At 45.7% G+C, this 19,221-nt stretch overlaps 1 protein-coding gene across 6 annotated transcripts in view; it reads right to left on the reverse strand.

The window, feature by feature from the left end:
* Nucleotides 1-16,664, reverse strand: part of MGA (MAX dimerization protein MGA) — a 58,576-nt gene extending 41,912 nt beyond the window's left edge. For 4 of the 6 annotated variants that reach the window (XM_021533485.2, XM_021533483.2, XM_021533484.2 and 1 more), the window contains exons 1-2: nucleotides 9,246-9,344; nucleotides 3,486-4,627 (exon numbers count right to left, since the gene is read on the reverse strand). In XM_021533485.2, coding sequence (XP_021389160.2) covers nucleotides 3,486-4,549 — 1,064 coding nt within the window. In that variant the 5' untranslated portion in view covers nucleotides 4,550-4,627; nucleotides 9,246-9,344. Of the gene's footprint in view, nucleotides 1-3,485; nucleotides 4,628-9,245; nucleotides 9,345-13,354; nucleotides 13,472-16,529 lie in introns of those variants that run through there. The other 2 variants (XM_021533481.3, XM_021533482.3) reach the window with 2 other exon arrangements.
* Nucleotides 16,665-19,221: the final 2,557 nt, after the last annotated feature.

Consider the following 19,221-nt stretch of genomic DNA (forward strand, 5'->3'; position numbering starts at 1 on the left):
TTAAAGTGAATATTATTAAGACTCATTTGCTCTGCTACTTTAAAATTCTTGAAAATCAAGAGGCATAAAACCCTAGCAAACTTGCAGGCCAGGATTTCTATTTGATTCTCTTTGGGATCTGGAACTTTTTAAAAAGCCTTGCTGTAAAACTGAAGCTTCTAGACCCAAATATTGTTTTATTCCAGAAAATGCAACCATAAGCTGGGTGGTGACAAGAGTGAGGTATGACCCATGCATGTATACGCATGAGAGGATACAGGATTTGCACAAAATCCTGTTTTGAAACTTTGATGCAATAACCAACTTCTCAGAGAATAAAAAAGTTATTTTTAAGCATTGAAACAATTTCATCTGGCCTTAGATTCTGATGTTACATGCACTGTAAGTAGTCACAGAAACTTCTCTCCCTCTAATTATGGGAAGATGAATCAAGGAAGTTTGTCCTCTCAAAATCTTCAATCCAAGATCAGGTAAAAATGGTGAAATAGTGTCTTAACTAGCTCTTTCTTTGAAACAGTGCATATTTAAACCAACTTTTTTATAGCCCAAAGTAATGTATTTGGCACTCTTGTAATATAACAACAAAAGCAGAGAGACTGCCTTTTTGATTTTTTTCCAGATTGAAAACCATTAAGCTGATCATTTTTTTGAAAGTACCAAGATATATAAAGTTTTTTGCTACATTATTTTAAAATACACTAGGAAGGAGTTGGAGGGGGAATCTGATTTCTTGTGGAATTAATCTATGGCAATCTACGGCAGAGGTTTGAAGGATATTCACTTGCCTTTCTCCCCAAAAAAAAGACAAGAAAGGAAAAAAACCTCAAAGTATCAAGACTAAACACAAGACAACAAAATTACAATAACAAGACTAAAAGAATATTAAAAACCTCAGATTTTTTATTTTTGAAGGAGGAAATTCAAAAGACCTTTGAAAGGAGGAGAAGTACATTAGCCTGTAAGACTTAAGAACCAGTAAAGTTTGTTTGTTCCATGGCCTAAACATCTGAGTATGTCCAGGTATAAGCATTTCTACTGAAGTATCCACAACTCAAGGACTTTTTTTCTTTACAGTACACCTAATTAAACATACTATCAGGCCACAGAAGCAGAAGGAAAAAAAACACATAGTACCTTGAATTAAAAAAAAAATCAGTCCTTTATTTCTGAAGTCCTCTAATAACGCAGAATTAAAATTACTCTTAGGTATATATGCAAGCTTTTACATGGTTCTATTATCAAAAATGTCAGAAGAATTGAGTATGAGTGGAAGCATCACCCTCAACAGCATTAGGGACTCCACTGCTTTTGCAGAGGATAGAGGTAGGAGTTCCCAACTTTGCTTCCTATCAAGTACTACCTAAGAGCTTGCCCACCACAAAACAAAAAACTAAACCAAAACAAACAAAAATACCCCTAAAACTGCAACACAACAAAAAACCCCCAAACAAACAAACAGAAAATCCACAACTTCCCAGTCTTCATTAATTTGTAAATATCAATGTGTTTGGTTTAAGAAAAACGTCACCCTCTCAATGCTGTCCTTGAAAGCTGACATACTTCTAAACTCAACTGTATGGCATGAAAACACTGTGAACAGATCAGAAGAAAGAAGAAGGACTAATGTTCTGAAAAACTCCAGCACTTACGAAGATAGTTTTGCCATTTCTTGTATAACATCAATTTTCTCTTTCCAAGTAAACAATTTTACTTTTTCACACAGGTTACAAAAACATAACAAAAAGCTGGCCAATGCTTGAACATAGTTCTAGGACAGTGGTAATAACATTTATTCATCAATGACAGATACTTCCAAGCCAGACAACAAAAACTTTGCAGTCTTTTCCAGTCTGCACAGATTTTACCATATTTCACAGATCAGCTGCCTTGGAGGCAAAACCAGAGAAGGAATCTAACATGCACTGGACCGAAAGAAATCAAATCTACCAATTTGCATCACCTATTTTTAAGGAAGGTCCCTGAGCCATTAAAATGTTTTTTATTCCTTGGAAATAAACTGTTCTCAACTGAATCTGCCTCAATGACCCTCTCCAGGCAAATGAGTATCACTATGAAAGCAAAACAAAGCTGTCAATAATTATTTTCTGAGTTTTACTTCTAACATGTAGAGTTATCTAAACTTTTCTCCATGCTCTTAGGAACTAAAAAAAGCCCAACTTATCTGTAATTGGTGTCTTTTCAGTATTTAAGTTGGGTTAGAACAGCGTTCTTTGAGAGTCATGTAAGTCTAGAAGACCTTTTTTCTAATAGACTGACACATGAAAATACTGCAAAAGAAAGGTTTGGGCACTCTAGATCGCCAAACAATTCTAGTACTCTTTAAGAATTACTACAAATAAATTCAATAAAGTGTCAAAGTATAAATAACTTCATAATCTGAAGTTTTTCAGCTACTCAAAAGGCAAAGAGATCCTTCTTGCAAGACAAAAAAACAAAGGAAACCTCTGTCCTCTCTAAAACACAATGTAGTTGGATAGTAATACAGCCTTTGTATAACTACATCATAGATATAACTTTTCTCCAGTAAGAACTGACCTCTAATTTCACCATTAACCATTAACATCATCCTGATATCCTGCTGTAAAATCATTTTCTTGTGTACTGGTCTACAAAGGTTGCTTTAGTCACTAAATCTTCGGCAGATTAAGCCTGGTATTAACAAACCTGGTATTAACATGAACCAACAGGGCAGAAAAGAAACCTCTATGGGGTTTTTCAAAATAATTTTTTCTCATTGAAAGTATCTCTACATGGACATTAACTATTCACTAAGTCTGCTCCATGCTATTGCTTGGATTTTCAAAACTAAGTAAAAGTGCAGTAAAATAATAGGTTTTGCCAGGTTTGCTTTAGAAAAACCAAATTGCTCAGAAGTCCTTCCTTTACCTCATAGCAAATACAAGGCAACTGATTACCAACAGGCAGGCTACCTGCTACTTCTTTGCAGAATAAAGAATTCACACCAAGCAGTTATTGACAAACCATTGGTTTGTTGCCAATTACAACTGCCTTGCAGCTACCCCTACACATGTGCAACCTAAATACCCACACATCATTCACTTTCACAAATGAAAACTGAAGATAGAAGCGTGTCAATGTGGTGAGCAACCCTAAAAACAAAGGCATTGTTTTGATGACTGCCATGTGCTCTGCCTGAAACTGAAAAAAATAATTTTAGCCTTCCAAAATGCTAAAAGGGTTAACAGAAATCCATCAATGCTTCTCAACAATGGGAACTAAAGCAACACAGAAAATAATACTGAGCTCTTGCATTCCCCAGACACCTTAGAAAGTCAAGACTGATACCATAACAGAGCAAAGAAAAGCTTTTAGTAATATTAACTGTTCTGCCATTTCAGGTCATGCAAACTTTAGCTGCAAACCTCTACAGTGAGCATCTGTTATTTATTTACAAAACATCCCACTTAACCAGCGGTTGTATTGAAAGTGCAGTGTTAACCCACCTTTCAGAGACTTCTTGTTTTAGCTTTGGCACAACACCTGAAGGCAGGTCACTATTCAGGAGACCCAAGAAGTCTCCTTCTGCATTAAAGGACTCCTTATCCAGCTCAGTGTCTGATGGGTTTTGACTAATGAATGAAGAATCTAAACTTCTCTGGTGCACATCTAATGCATCAACTTCAGCAGGGCCACCACAAATGCCAGGAGTGCTAAAAACACTACCTCCTTCCAATGCTAAGTTGTTGTTCTGTTTCACATCACGCTGAGGCCGGTTATTCAGCCCATCATCTCTGAACCCTTTAGCGAAAGGATTGTAGTCTATTTTCAGCTGGGTAATCTGCATGTTCTGGTAGGCTGTAACTGCGAAGAACTCTGTCTGTGGAAAGGTAAATGTATGGACATCAGGGCCGTTAAGCTGAATGACTTCTGTGGCTTTGTTTGCAGGCACCAAGTGAAGTCGTGGCAGGTATCGGTGCATAGAATGCAGGATTATGTGACCCTCCTGGTCCAGGGTATTGTTGGTAAGTTTGAGTTTGTAGAAGGATACTGGCTGGTGCATCCAGAACTGGCCAGTGGAAGGGGATTCTGGATGAATAAACACTCGTCCTAGAACATGTGGTTCTGCCTTCCCACTGGGCTCCCACCAACGGCCATTCCATTTGTATCGGTGGTTGTCCACAGGGGATATGTCCATGACTAGGATGTACTTCTGACTGGAATTCAGCCCTGTAATCCAGTATCGGCAATACGGAAACATCCGCCTCCCCTGCTTTGTCAGGATCATCTCTGTGTTGCGATGGTAGAATTCATTCCACATGTTGTTGTTATCTAGGGTGACAGTGATGCCCCCTGAGACACAGTCAGCTGGGAGGCAGGTCTTCACTCTGGGTTTGACTGGAGTTGATACACTGCTGGCAAGAGCACAAGCATCACGGTTTGCTACTAGGATTCCTTGGTCAGCTTTTCCATTTCCCTGCTGTTGTTTCAAGATGACAAAGAAAGCAGGTGCTGCACCAGACATAGTCCCACTATCCCGGCTCGTCAAGACAATCTGCTGTTTCTCCATGATGAGCACTTTCACAAGCTCTCAAACCAAATGCAAATTCTACACAGTTCTGATAATCTTCTATGTGTGTTCACCATTCTGGAAGAAATGGAAACCAAAATTCAAATTATTCCAACACAGTCTAAGTAATTTAGTCACGTGAGACATCCCTTTTACAATAGCTCTACACATCATAAACTTAAAAAATAAGCAGTACTATAAAACGGAGCACAATCAGGGTGTAACAAATCAAAGTTGCGTTTATATATATAATTTTGACCTTATAGACACATGAGGGCTATGACACCTTTAAATTGCTTTTCCATACAGGCTTTGCCCCAACAGAACTCCTTGCTTTGCTTGGTATTTCTAAGCATTTTGTTCAGACATTCCCTCTAGTCTGCAGATCATTCACTTAACAACATTAGGCAGAACATGCAAAAGTTTTCAGGAAAGCAAATGGCACATTTCTGACACAAAAGTCTTGCCAGAAAGAAAGACAGAGTTCCCTGAGGTCCACAATTTGTCAAAAATTTAAAGGGGGAAAGAAAAAAGAAATGTTCATAACATTTTCTCTTAATTTCTTTATTGAAATTGTCAAAGTTTGTGTGTTTAGAGTTTCTTTACTTACACTCCCCAACAACCCCAAGAACTTATAACTGACTGTCAAGGGCAGAGAGAAAAAGAAGGGACAAAATACTTCAAATGGATAAGCTCTGAAAAAAGGCACAAACTAACCCCCAAAAGACCATGCAGCTAAGATTAAATGGATGAATGTGAAGCATTGGGCAGCCTCAGCTTCCTTTATCTTCTCAATTATGGAAATAATTTAAATCAAACAAGAAAACATTTGTACTGTTATGATTAGCATAATCACTGTTTAGGGAACTAAAGAAGTTACTTTTATCTGCATATACACAATTCCACTTTTGTGTACCTACCTCCCAGGTTAAGGATTATGTCAACAACTGTAACAAAAGATCATAAACTACCTCATTTTTCAAATAGCCTGTATATTCTTCTCTGTGAAAATTTAAAATATGCACTTCTAGTAGCACAAAAATACTATTTCCACATCCAGATGTTTGTATTTTGATCCTTATTGTATATGGTACATAGCACTGGCAAAAAATTATTGATTCTTATATCAAATGTCTAGCTGGTGGGAGCCAGAGACCAGAATTAATCACCACTGCTAGAAGCTGAGATGCATCCCAGAGTCCTGAGGGAATTGTCTGATGTGCCAAGCCACTTTCCTTAATATTCAAGAAGTCATGGCAGTCAGGTGAAGTCCCAGGTGACTGGAAAAGGGAGATACTGCACCCATTTTTTAAAAAAGGGTAAATAGAAGTATTCTGGGAATTACTGACCTGTCAAGCCTCACCTCTGTGACTGGGAGGATCATGGAACAGATCCTCCTAGAAGCGATGTTAAGGTGTATGGAGGACAAAGGTGATTTGGCAGCACAGTTTCACCAAGAACAAGTCCTCCTTGACCAACCCAGTGGCTTTCTACAACAGTGACTGCATTGGTAGACAGTGATCTTAGCTGGTGACAACAGAGATGTTGTCTACCTGGACATCCATAAAGCCTTTGAAACAATCTCTCACAAAGTCCTTCTCTCTAAATTGAAGAGAAATGGATCTAATGGGTGATCTGTTATGTGGATAAGAAACTGGTAAAATGGTGCCATCCAGAGGGTAGTGATCAACAACTCTGACTCCCAGGGAACATTCATGACAAGTGGTGTCCCTCATGGGTCCATACTGGCAAGGTAAGTGACACTAACATGCCTGAATCATGTCCATAAGGACCTGGACAAGCTTGATGAGAGGTTTGACAAGTCCAAGTGCAAGGTGATACACCTGGCATGGGGTGTATCAATCGCAGGCTGAGGGATGAAGAAACTGAGTAGTCCTGCTGAGAAGGACTGAGAGGTGCTGGTGGGTGAGAGGCTGGACACGACCTGGCCACAGCACTTGAAGTACAGAAAACCGATTATATCCTGCGTTACATCCAAAGCAGTGTGGGCAGCAGGGCAAGAGATGGGATTCTGCCCCTCTGTTCTGCTGAGACCCCAACTGAAGTGCTGTATCCAGCTCTGGGGTCTCTAGCACAGGAAGGACACAGACCTCTTGGAGCAAGTCTAGAGAAGGGCCACAAAGATGTTGAGGATAGAACACCTCTTCCTTCGTGAAGACAGGCTGAGAGTTGGGGTTGTTCAGCCTGGAAGAGGCTCTGGGGACACATAATAATTGCAGCCTTTCAGTACCTAAAGGTGACCTGCAACAAATCTGGAGAGTGACCTTTACAAAGGCAGTGATAGAAAAAGGGAAAATGGCTTCAAAATGAAAGACAGATGTTTAGATTGGATATTAAGAAGATCTTCTTTACTTCAAGGGTGTTTACGCACTGCAACAGATTACCCAGAGAAACTCTGGATGCCCCAACACCAGAAGTGTTCAACACCAGGCTGGAGATGGAGTTTTTAGCAGAAGGTATCCCTGTCCATGGCAGAAAGGCTGGATCTAGGTGTCCCTTAGGGTCCCTTCCAACCAAAACTATTCTATGATTCTGTGGGTTGGAAAACACCCACATCTCTTTCCAGAGAATTAACTCTTAATTCACAAGTTTTAACCGAACTGGATATTTAATAAGACATCTTTATTTTATAAGGACTGGGGTACTGTAGGAGGAAAAACCCTTCTGTGCTAACAAACGGTCATGCATGTGGCAAATGACCTCAAAGCTCAAAAGACAATTTACACCCCATTTATCATTTATATGACAAATGTTCTTAACATCTAGGAAATATGAGAGAGCCATTTCTACCCCTTACACTTCACACTTTAAAACTTAATGTAAAATTGGAGGAAATAAACCAAAACTGTTCTTCACAGATTTTGATATCTGCGAAGTTACAAGGTCTGGTTTTCAGTTTAACTTTGCAGAGGAAATTCTTCCCCACAAACATACTCACACAACTACCTACCCACTGAGGACTCCTTAGAGTCTAGGACACAAAATGAATTCAAGTATATTGCTCTGCTTTTTCAGTAGACTACACCTCAAGTCCCAGCAACACAAAAAGTTATCCCCAAGAAATGAGCACTTTCATATTCACTCATAAGAACAGAATAGAAATAACTCAGATACACAGAGTGGTGAAAAAGGAACCACATAAGATCTATGTGATTTTCCACCAACTTTGCATATACACATATAACACATTTATATGTATAGTAAACATACAGCAGGAAAGTGAGTTCACATGAATGCTGCGCAGGATGCACCAGAACTGTATTGGCTCATAAAGGAAGCACACTATCAAAGTGGCTTCAGATCTGGTTTAACGTATGCAGAATGCCTGTAGCTTTACATTTACTTGATTCCTTTAAAGTCATTTGACTAAATTATTTTACTTAAGACACACCAGAAGAAAAATTACAAAAAAAGCTCAACCATGCATTCAGCAGTTCTATGCATATAAAGACGTATAGAGTAACAGTTTCTCTTCTCCAACACTCAAAGTTCTTATGTTGTACTGCAGTAGCTTTTTCTACCACAAGCACCACGCACAGTATCAAGTCAGTCTGAGACACGCGTGGTTAAAATGTGATTACGGGCAATTAGAGTAATCAAAATCTACATTATTTCAGCACTAGCACAGTCAGTTACCAGAAAGCAATTTCCTATATTTTGTTACATTTGGTGACACACAGGAGCCTGTTTTATTATAGCACATAGACTTAATCCAGTATTTCAGGGGAAACACGTGTATTTGTGTAAGCTAAAGTTCTGAACAGCGTCAGAGATTTCTACTCTCTACACAGAGACCTTGTATTTGAGAAGCAGCGGCCAAGCAGGGCACAGCGGCCAAAACCACTCACAAATCGCACTAAGATCCGCCAAAAGCAGGACGACAGCCAGATGCGAAAGCGTCCTTCTCAAATAAAAAAACCAACCCAATTCCCCACGCGGCGACCGGGACGCGGCTCAGCGCACGGCGCTCCGGGGCGGGCGGGCACCGAGAGGAACCGTGGGAAGGGAAGCGACGGCGGCGCGCGGGCGCCGGGGCTGGCCCGCCGCCACCACGCACCGCGGGCTGCGCCGGGAGCCCCACGGCGCGCGCCCAACGGCAGCGGGCACCGCGCGCGCCGCGCCGCCGTTCAACCCCGACCGACCGAGCGCGCACCAGGAGGGGCCGCCCCGGGACCGGCGGCGACAGACGGGGGCCCCGCCCCGGGCAGGTGGCGTCACGGCTGCGGGCCGAGCGCAGCACCTGTCGCTTTGAACGCCCTCCTTCCCCGCCCGCCCCCCGCTGCCCTCCCCGGCCGCGCCGGACGGACCCCAGCCAGAAACCTCGGGACGAGGAGCGGCAGCCGCCCAGGAGCGGCGGGAGCCAGAAGGACCGGCCGCGCCAGCTGGCTGAGGGCAGTGGAACGAGCGCACGTGGGGAAACCGCGCCGCTCTTCGCCGGGACGCGGCACGGCCCTGCCCGGCGGGGCGCGCGCTGCCGGCGCTCCCGAGGCGGCCCGCGCGCAGCGGCGCCTCGCGTAGCCGCCGGGGCGCGGCCAGCGGGCCCGGGCCCGGCCGCCTCGTGCCCGCGCCTGGTGTCAATTTTCGCAGTTCGGGCGGCGGGCGGAGGGCGCGCGCAGAGGCGCGCGGGGTTCGCGCGCGACGCGGCCGGTGCTCCCGGAGCGCCCCCGCTCGTTACCGTGCGCGAAGCGCGCGCGGCGTCCCGCTTCCTTTCTCACGCGGACCGTGTGTCCGCCAGCTGGGGACAACGTGCGTGCGCACCGTGCTGACGTCACGGCGCCGCAGCGCGCGCAAGCGCACGGCAGGCAGGCATCCCCCTCCCTCCCGCCTGCCCATCACGTGCCCGCGCCGCGCGCAGGGCCCGGTGCCCGGCTCGGCCCGGCCCGCGCAGCGCCGCGCGCGCGGGGAAGCTTCTCGAACGGGCGCGCCCGGGCATCTCGCGCGCACCGGCGGCCGTCGAAAGCCCCGGGGCTCCGGTCGCGCGGCTCCGCCTCCCCCCGCGCCAGGAGTGCGCGCGAGGCCCGCGGCGCACGGCGCCCCCCGGCGGGCCGGCGCTGCCCCGCCATCCCCGTGCCCGCGCAGGCAACGCACACCGCGCCTCTCCACACTTCACAGCGCTGCTGCCGGCAGGAACCGGCCGCCTCCCGCGGAAACCCTCAGCTGAGGAAGCAGCGAAGCCAGCGGTACTTCCATTGTCTGAGCAAGTTCTCGCTGACCGGCCAAAGCACGGCTCAGACTGACCACCGCAGCTGCGGTGCCTCTGGGCAGGCAGACACAGACCTGTCATACCGCGCCCCCTAAGCCGGGCCCTGGGCGGTGTTACCGAGGCGCTGACAAACGGAGAGCCCGGACACGGCCTCGACAGAGCTCAGGTGCTGCCCCATGCCCAGCCTGGCAGGACTTCACAGACACCAAGGGAATTAATTACACATAACAAACCTGGCATTTCTGACAATAAGCCCGCTAAAACGGAGTTCTGAACATTAAGGAAATCCACATCAAAATGCATCACAGCTGCAGGCAAAAACATCTCCATGAAGCCCCCCTCCCATCCCTTTTCCCATTAAGGTAATTTATCTTATCAACACTGCATCCACTATGAAACAACAGACCTACACATGATGCTAGAAGGCAGACATCAGCTAGTAGGGTAACACAAAGGTCCCGGCTCACCCACACACTCAAATTTTGCACTGCCCATTGCCTACTACAAACTATAATTTTCTCAGGACTGCTCCTCAATCTGTCTTTTTTTTGTCTTATTTGAAAATTGGCAGAAGAGCAACATTACAAAAGGTCAGCATCCCTTTAGAGGTTCCTTGGGAACATAATTTCTTATAGCAAAAACTTATCTCAGAAGCACAGAACTAAAGAAAACACGTTTTTAAGAGACTTGATGAATATGCATCAAAACATTAATACAGGTGGGTCTGTATGGAGGCTCAGAGGAATGCCACCAGCTCTATGCATGTATGCACACCTCTGTCTCTAGTGGGCAGGGTCTTGTTGGTGGAGGGGTGTTGGACATAAGCAGGGTAGTCTCAGCCACCTGAGAGACAGAGCATGTGCCAGCACCAGGAACAGCACTGTGGCCTCTGCAGCTGCTGTGTCCACATGCCAGCAACCAGGGAGACTGGGATTCAGGAACCAACAGCGTCTGAACTCTGCTGCTGCAGGGTATCAACCATACACACATATATGTATGTATACACACACAGATATATATATATATATACACACACATACATGTACGTGTATGACCTCATCCTGCTCAAACAGGGAAGGGAGCAGGATATGGCTGTCTCTGCTGTACTCCTGCTCTCTGTGTGTCTGTCTGATTGGTGTGGCCAGACATGTTTACATGTAAATGTCATGTGTGCAGGCGCTTGATGGGCTTGTAGCTACCAACAATATATTTTTAGCCTTATTACTGGTCATATTTGGGGCATGGAGCTGTAACATCCTCAAGGTGTTGGATCCAGCATAGTATTTTTCCTGTAACAAATCCAGTCAGAAATAATTCCAGGGGCAGTCATTTTATACCTACAGTCATCACATTTTCTGTAGAGCAGTCATCAAGTTTTAGGGCCACAGGATAGAGATGCTGTTTTGTATTAACCAGTTTACTTCTGAACAATGACAAAACAGAAATAAGTGAGGGTTTTTTTTCAGGCAAAGGGTAATTTGTAAAATTGAGAACAGACAGAACTAAAGAGCAGACAGTGCTCCATGTTCATGGCCCACAGGCCACATGTTCCAGTCATGATAAAAAAAACAAACCAGAGACTGTTGACATTGCCAGAGATTTTCCTACAATTTTACCTAAGGCAGGTAGACAGGCTTGCCTGCACCAAAATTGAACCCCTGGTTTATCAAGAGATCAGATTCATCGGTAGAATTCACAGCAGTACTACAGACTCCCACCAGCTTAAATAACCCAGTTCTAAGCAGCTTAAAGCTGACAAGAAACAGCAGTGCTGCACTAAAGAATATCATCTTGTTTAGATCACTATGAACACCAGTTTTAAGGACTGGTTTGTGCTAAACATGAACTGGCAGCACAGAAATGAACTGGCTTGCACCTACTGAATCCCTGATCAGAGGGAGTTAAAACCATCCCATTACTGGCTAGTATAAAGTATTTCAAATGCCCAAGTTCACTACCAAGACATAGACTCTTCTCCCAAATGCTTCTTTCAGACATATTCCCTTGAAGGCATGACCTACAGTCTTTACAAGCTGCATTTCAACACCCAGTAAATCACGCTTCTGTTTTCATATCACCTACATGCCTATAAAGCACCCACTCAAGCCTACCTGCTACAAGTAATAAGAGACTGTAACTGTTAGAACTGCAGCAACAAACTGTTCTTCAGCCGTTCTTATATTTAACCTGTGGTAAAGATTCAGTAACAAAGAAGGAATTGGAGGGTCACAAATCCCAGGCTTTGCGACAGAGGACAAAATACATTGTATATAGTTGCATGTATACACATGTAACTATACATAGTTAAGTAAAAGAGACCAGCTGCCAATTTGTGAAAAACACACAAGAAGTGTAGATTACATTTTTTGTTGGCAATCCCCTGAATACAAAGGTTACTACTACACAAGGACAGGACATTTCTGTCACATAGCATAGTGTGAAAGACACTACTACAGAAGCATTACTGGAGCATAAAGGAGGCTTTCAGCTCTTAAATTCACTTGCTAAAAACAAGCACCAGCTGAAACTACACTCACTACCTGGAAACAACAGCTATCAAAACCAGCTGTGCCAGTGTAACACACCCACAGCAGCAGTCAGCAGTTTATTACAGCAGTCTAAAGTTTACCACTAACTACAACCAAACAGCCCTGACTGGGCTCAAAAATCCCACGTTTTGGGCATTAAAAAAAAAAAAAAAAAAACCCAAAAACCAACCAAAAAAACAAAATCCACAAGCATTTAAAGAGCTGAAAACCTAGTGATGCCACAACCAGAAGTGTTGTGCAACGTGCAGACTAAAAGAGTTAAAACACAAAAAACGTTCTTTCTTTAGACAATGTTTTTCTACTTTGGAGAATGATTAACAGTAGCAACCCACAAGGAATTCTGTTAATCTAACCAAAACTCTGGATTAATTTGCATTTAGGAAGGTATCTAGTCCCATTTTCTATGCCATAACCAGCCTCACTGGCCTCCAACTCCTTCTCCAGACCAGTAGTAGTCTCCAGAGCTTAATGTTTGCTGTACATGGATGTCTCTAAAAATTTTCAGCATCCATCAGCTACAGATCTCTGTTCTTATGCAAGAGAATCAGCCCAAATTTACTTTCAGAAATTTACATAATGTTATTTTTGATAGGAAACTAGCTTAAATTATTTTCTTAGCCTTAGTAAAGAAATATAGATTAGTGCCAAGAAGACAAAAGATTAAAGTGGTGGCAGAATCTAGACAAAAATTGAGATCAAGAAAAAAAAATTATTGAAAGAAATGGACTGTTGCAGGAAAAAAGTTTTTCAGTCATTTTAAAAATGCTTTTAGCTTTCTTGCTGATGCAAAGCTGAAGAAACACATGCTCCAACTGCAGTCAGAAAGCACTTATGCTCACAAAAAGTCTGACACAGCTTGTGCACTGTCAGCTTTCAGCCCAGAGTCTTGCTTTACACTAAAACCAAATTCATGTCACACTCAGAGTCTCAACTATTGCAGGATGAATAGGTGGTAGTTCAGAAAGTGCTTCACAACTGAGAGCTACACGCCTGCAAGAGCAGCAGCTGCTTTTGGAGGAACAAGGCACATACCTGGGAAGGCAGAGGAAAGAGAAACTCCTGCTTCCCCACTCCAACAGCCATACCATGCCATGGAATCCAAACTTCCAGCTGCCCATAAAGTCAGTCGTTTTTCAAACAGCATTAATCCTGCAACATACAATGTATACAGTATTTTGCATCTCTCAAGAGCTACCTGAACTTCTGGGAAACACTTCCCAAACACTGAAGATTGCAAAGTGGAAATGCACCCAACTGGATGTGGCAAACACAGTGCCATGGTCTAGCTGACAGGCGGTGATGGGTCAAAGGTTGTATTCCATGATTTTGGAGGTCTTTTCCAACCAAAATGATTCTGTGATTTCTGTTAAGAATGAATCACTGGTGAGAGGCCAGGGGGGAAAGTAAAGTTAACTAATAATAAATGCTCTTTTTACCTATATACAACATGTTATATTTAGGTTAATGTATTTTACATTACTTCCTATATTTCAGCAGTGAGTGAGATGCCCATTGCTCATACATTCAATGAATGCTGTATTTGTTAACATACTATTATTTCAACTACCAAAAATCACAAAATAAAACAATGAAGTAATGCTTTATGCTTTTTGCCATGCAACACTGGCAGAAACCAGACATAATCAGCAGGAATAGCACCATTTTGATAAATTTCAATCCCTTTATGGCCATCATAAGGAACATTTATCACATACATGAATCTTCAGCTGGGGATCTTGTCCACATCATAGAAGAAAAAACCAAAAATGACGTAAATAAAAAGCCGTCACCCGAGTTCAGGACTGTCCTACTTATCCAGTTATTTTATAGCAATACTCATTGCTACAGAGTCACCAGTGGTTCAGCAAGTTAGAGCTGCCAAGGAACCTTTATTCCCCTTTTAGGGGGAAAAAGAACGTGACACTCATTCAAGTCCAGATCATTGGTGATGTGCTCCAGGTTTATATCCCTCTTCATTACTGTTTATTGACTTACCCTGGGGTCATAAGACCACACCAAATTAACAGAAAGTACTGTACAAGAGTTAGCAAAACAGCACAATTCCAACATCACAAATATTTGTTTAACAGTATCTGGGTCACAGTCTTGTCATTGTCCAAACTGGCTTTTCCTGACATTGTCACTGGAACAAAGATTGCATTTTTATTGTAGATAGGTTTTATCTAGTTCCCATTCATTTTCTCTCTTTTATGCTGTTCACATTCCTTTAATGCCTTTCTGTTTTGGGCTTGATTAAAAAAAATAAAACAAAAGAGCTTTCTTCTGGTTGCTTTCTTCTTATGACACACCTTCATCATCCTTCTCTCACATATCATTCTCACTGCATTCTTCCTTATTCAGCTCAGCAAAGGATTTATCCCAGGTACTAAAACCAGACAAAATCCAACAGTGAAAGTACATACCATCTTTGTATGGAAAGAGAAGAGCAGCTCCACCATCACCATGATTATTTGTTCTAAGGTTATCCAGTGTTAAGAAAGAGTAACAAAAAAAGCAAACCAACACAGCACAACACATCCTTAGTTATGGAAGAAAAAGACAAGAGGAAAGCCCTGCTAGTGCCACAACTAGTGGCACTGCTCCCTATGCACATGCCATGACTGAGTGTTCTTTTGTAGATCCTCTGCTGTCTATGAAACAGCAAACAGACAACAGCCTCCTCACAAAGAAGAGCTCTTTCTCACTCCAGTAGGCAGAGACCTATTTCATTGCGTTTGTAAGGAAAATGTCTTGGACTTCCCATTTCTTAAGGTTGTTTTTAAAAACAATCACGAGCTTCACAAACAATCTAGTGGATTTGCATATAAATGAAGAAGCAGCCTACATTCAAAAATAATTTCCTTTTTTTTTTTTTTTTTCCTGGAAGGTAACCAAACAAGTTTATTCACCACTGGTTTCCTCTAGTTGCACGTTTTCTCCCATGGCAGGAACAACAGCATCTGAACCGATACTGAGCCAGCAATGGGTGAGGTTAACAGCCATCTGCTGTTAGATGAAATACGGAAGTGAATGAATGCTGCCCATCTCCACCAGACCTAAGAAATATGGGTTTTTTCTCCCTATAAAAAGCTGTACAAAAATGCTCACCTATGGGAACACTTTTGAAGCAGAATAAATTTCCCTTTCCAGTTATCTGTACAGATTCACAAGGCACTGTGCCCGAGGGCACTGAAAGGGTGCTGCAGCTGCATCGGGCAGAACAGCTGCAAGCAACAAGACCAAAGCTTCAGCCTGCCCCTCTTCTTTAAACTGCCCTCGGTTTTCAGTCTGCAGCAACTTCAAATCTTCGGAGCTGTAGCCCATCTCATCAAGTGCGATTACACACGGCCCATGCCTTCACACAGTTCACGTCGGGAGCAAGGCAGCGTGACTGTTGTGCAAGATTTGACAATGAGTCAGGCAAGATGCTCCAACCACATACTGGGAAGCCACTCATCTCCCCGGGCTGCTGAAACAGCCGCTGGCCCTCGTGCCTAGCCGCTCCTCACTGAGCTCGCCTTCGCGCTTCGACTCCCTTCTAAACTCACCAGCTCAGTGCGAGCGGTTCCAAGCAGGGCAGCACCGAGGGCCGCGCGCCCCCGCGCCCGCCCCCGCGCCCTGCCGGGGCGCACGCGCGCCGCCCGCGGGCCGCCCCGCCCCCGGCCGGGGGGCCCCGCTCCGGCCCCGCCCAGCCCGCCGGCCTCTGCCACCCAGGGGGCACCGGGGCCGCTTCCCGGGAAAGGCTCTCTCGGCGCTCCAGCCCCGTCTCATAGGTGGCGCCGGCCACGCCCCCACCGGGGGCCGATCCCTCGGAGCGCGATGGCTTAGGGAGCGGCGGCAGCTGCCCGGGGCCGGGCCTCACCCGACCCTTCCCGGCTGGAGAGCCCGGATGCCGCTCGGTCCCTTTAAACAATCCCCCCGGTCAGGTGACCGCCGGCCGCTACCCATTGCCCGCGCCCCCGGGTCCCGCCCGCTCGCACCCCTGAACAGAGCGGCGCGGGGGCGCGCCAGGGGTGCGAGCGGCCGCCGGTCCCGCTCCCGTCCCGCGCGCGACCCCCTCGCCTCAAACGCGGGCGCGGCGGCAGCGCGCGGGCAGGCGGCGCGCGTGCGGGTGATTGGGCGGCCGCCGCGCTCACGTGACGCGCGCACGCCTCGCGCCACCTCGAGTGAAAAACTTCCGAGGGAGGGGGGGGCGGCCGGCTCTTACCTGAGTCCGCGCGCCGCCCGGCAACGCCCCGGCCCACGCGGCCCTCGCCCGCCACGCGCGACCTCCTGCCGCCCTCATTGGCCGCCGCGGTCCATCACGTGGGCCACGCACGTTCCCGGGCCCTTCCCCCGGCTTGTCTCCCGCCCCCCCGCGAGGCCGGTGCCGGAGCGCGGGGGGCAACGGGGTCCGGCGGCGGCCGTGCGGTGCAGCTGCCTCGCGACGCCCCGCCAGCGGCGCGCCGCCGATTGGCCGGATCCGCCCGTCGACGCAGTTCCGCTCCCAGGGCGCCGCCGGCCACGCCCTTCCCGCCCCTCCCCCGGCCGTGCGCGAGGGATAACACGCTGCTCGCGCGTGGGGCCGCGCGGTAGCGCCGCCGGCGGCCGCGCCCCGCGCGCGCCCTTCCCGAGGGACGGCCGCGCCCCGAGCGCGCTCCCGTGGCCGCGCCGGCCCCGTGGGCGCGCTCCTGCCGCCGCACCGCACCGCCTTCGGCCGCCTGCGGCGCCTTCCCGCGGCTCCTCGTCTTTCCTCCGCCTTCCGCATTCGTGAATCACGGAAGAGGGGCTCGTGTGCTGCGGGGTGCGATGTTCTGGCGGTAGCTGGAGCTACGAGCGAACGCCGAAGGAGCGATGCTGGAGTGCAGAAGGATTCCCACGCTGTGGGTGCTATTGCCGCTCGCACAAGGCTCTCGGACCCGGCCGGGCTCCCGGGGACGGGAGTGTTTGTGGAGCTGCACGCAACTGCACTCACACCCATCCCCGAGTCACCGGGAAGCTACGTGTGAGCCGAAAGAGTTAAATAAAAACTGTCAGCATAGGGACGTACTCAAAGGTGATTCTGGAGACTTATCCAGAAAGCCTTTATTTGGTGTACAGTTAAATAATGGAACAAATGTTGATGGGAAAAAAAAATACAGAAATCCCCGTGAGCTCTGGGCAACATGGACGTGTGCAGGTTGGCTGAGCTGTGTGGCAGTTGTAACCGAGGGCAGTAGCTGCATCAATGAGTACGGCCAGGCCTCCCGTGCAGTCTTGAAAAATAATTTCAAGTTGTCTAAGGTAAAGGCAGGTCACATGTAATGGAAACCAATTTAAAATTTAAAGAAAAGCTGGTGACAAACAGCACCATAATGTAGCCCTGGGCTGAAATTTCTGTGTTGGAGGTCTTGGCCTGGAAAGGTGCTCAGTCATCACAGCAATCTGCATTCCCCAGGCATTGTGACATTACTGAGAATGTGTGGCAGTATGGCTGGGGAGTCCATGAGGGATGTAAAAGGGGAAGTGTCTCATTAGGCAGAGATTCATATTTCTCCAAACTTGAACTTTGCATTGAATTGATACCAAATTGAGTGGTTGGTTCTCAGATCACTGAGAAGATCAAAGATATCTTCCCTCACAACTTACATTATATTTGAGGAATCTGTATACAAAGGTTGCAGATACATTAACTGGTACATAAACTTTTGTTGGGCTTTTACAGTCTTACAGCTGAAGTTCAGAAGGGTTTGGGTGTCAATGGAGAAAGCACTGGTGGACTTAGGACATGTCTTTTTGGAATTTCTGGGCTGATTTAGGGATAGCTTCTTTGAAATTCTGCTGCTATAAGGGATAAAATGCCCAATTCTCAGCTGCGGGATCTGTTTTAGTTAATAGGCCAAACAGAGGAAACGCCGCCCAAATAAAATGTACTGTTTGATATTTATATGTTTGCAACATCATTACAGTTAAAGGATAAAGAAGTAATGCCAAGGCAATCAAAGATATTGGAGTTGGAAAAATAAAAGATAACACATGGAAGGGAAGTAAGTTTTCAATAATCTCTCAGGAGGAAAAGACATTATGACTACAGTAGTTTTGAAGGAAACCTGATGGTGTTTGTGAATATTACAGCAATGAGCCAACTTCGTGTAACAGATTAAAAAAAAAAAAAAGAAAATTTGTTGTTTTGGTCTCTAAGTGCAAAAAATATCTTTTATTGGGAAGAGGTAGATCTCACAACTGTTGTGTTGAAGAAGTTCCTATGCAAGTTAGATTGAGAAAATCTAACTTTAAAAATGTACACATCATTTGAAACAGAGGTGCCCAAATTACAAGTGAGGTTTTGCAGAAAAAAACTTGTTTGTTGGCTATTTTTTTTTTTTTGAAAGTTAATTATTGGGAAAGTAAAGATCAATAGAGATTGAGGAACCTTAAATAAGCAAGAAAAAGAATTATCCTCCTCTCCCCCTCCTTTCCCTTCTGAATAAAACCTTTTAAAGGGGGAAGTGAAAAAGGGCAGTCAGTACCTGTTCTTCCAGGGCCCTGTCTGCCCGAGGACCACACTGCTCTTCCACATCATCTGTTTGCCCAGAGGCCCACTCACTATCCCATTTCTCTCCACTCTCCTGTTCACACATCGTTCACTGTGGGCCTCTTCACTTGAAATCAACACCCAACTTTTTCAGCTCTTCCATCCCCACCCATCCTATTAAGAATTATAAAATGGGCCTGGAAATCCAATAGGACTGTTCCCACCGAGGAGCATATTTAGGAAATAAGGGCTTTTAAAAACTGAGCAGAAACAGGCATATCCTTTTATAAGAATAAATTACACAGGTTTTGAGTGGGCTGAGCTTGTGGGAGGAAGGAAGTGTGATACAAAGAGAAAGGGTGGTGCTAAATCTGGTCTATGCCTAAGGCTGGCATTTTATTGCCAA

This window comes from Lonchura striata, chromosome 6 (assembly GCF_046129695.1).
Source record: "Lonchura striata isolate bLonStr1 chromosome 6, bLonStr1.mat, whole genome shotgun sequence".
NCBI classification, from domain to species: domain Eukaryota; kingdom Metazoa; phylum Chordata; class Aves; order Passeriformes; family Estrildidae; genus Lonchura; species Lonchura striata.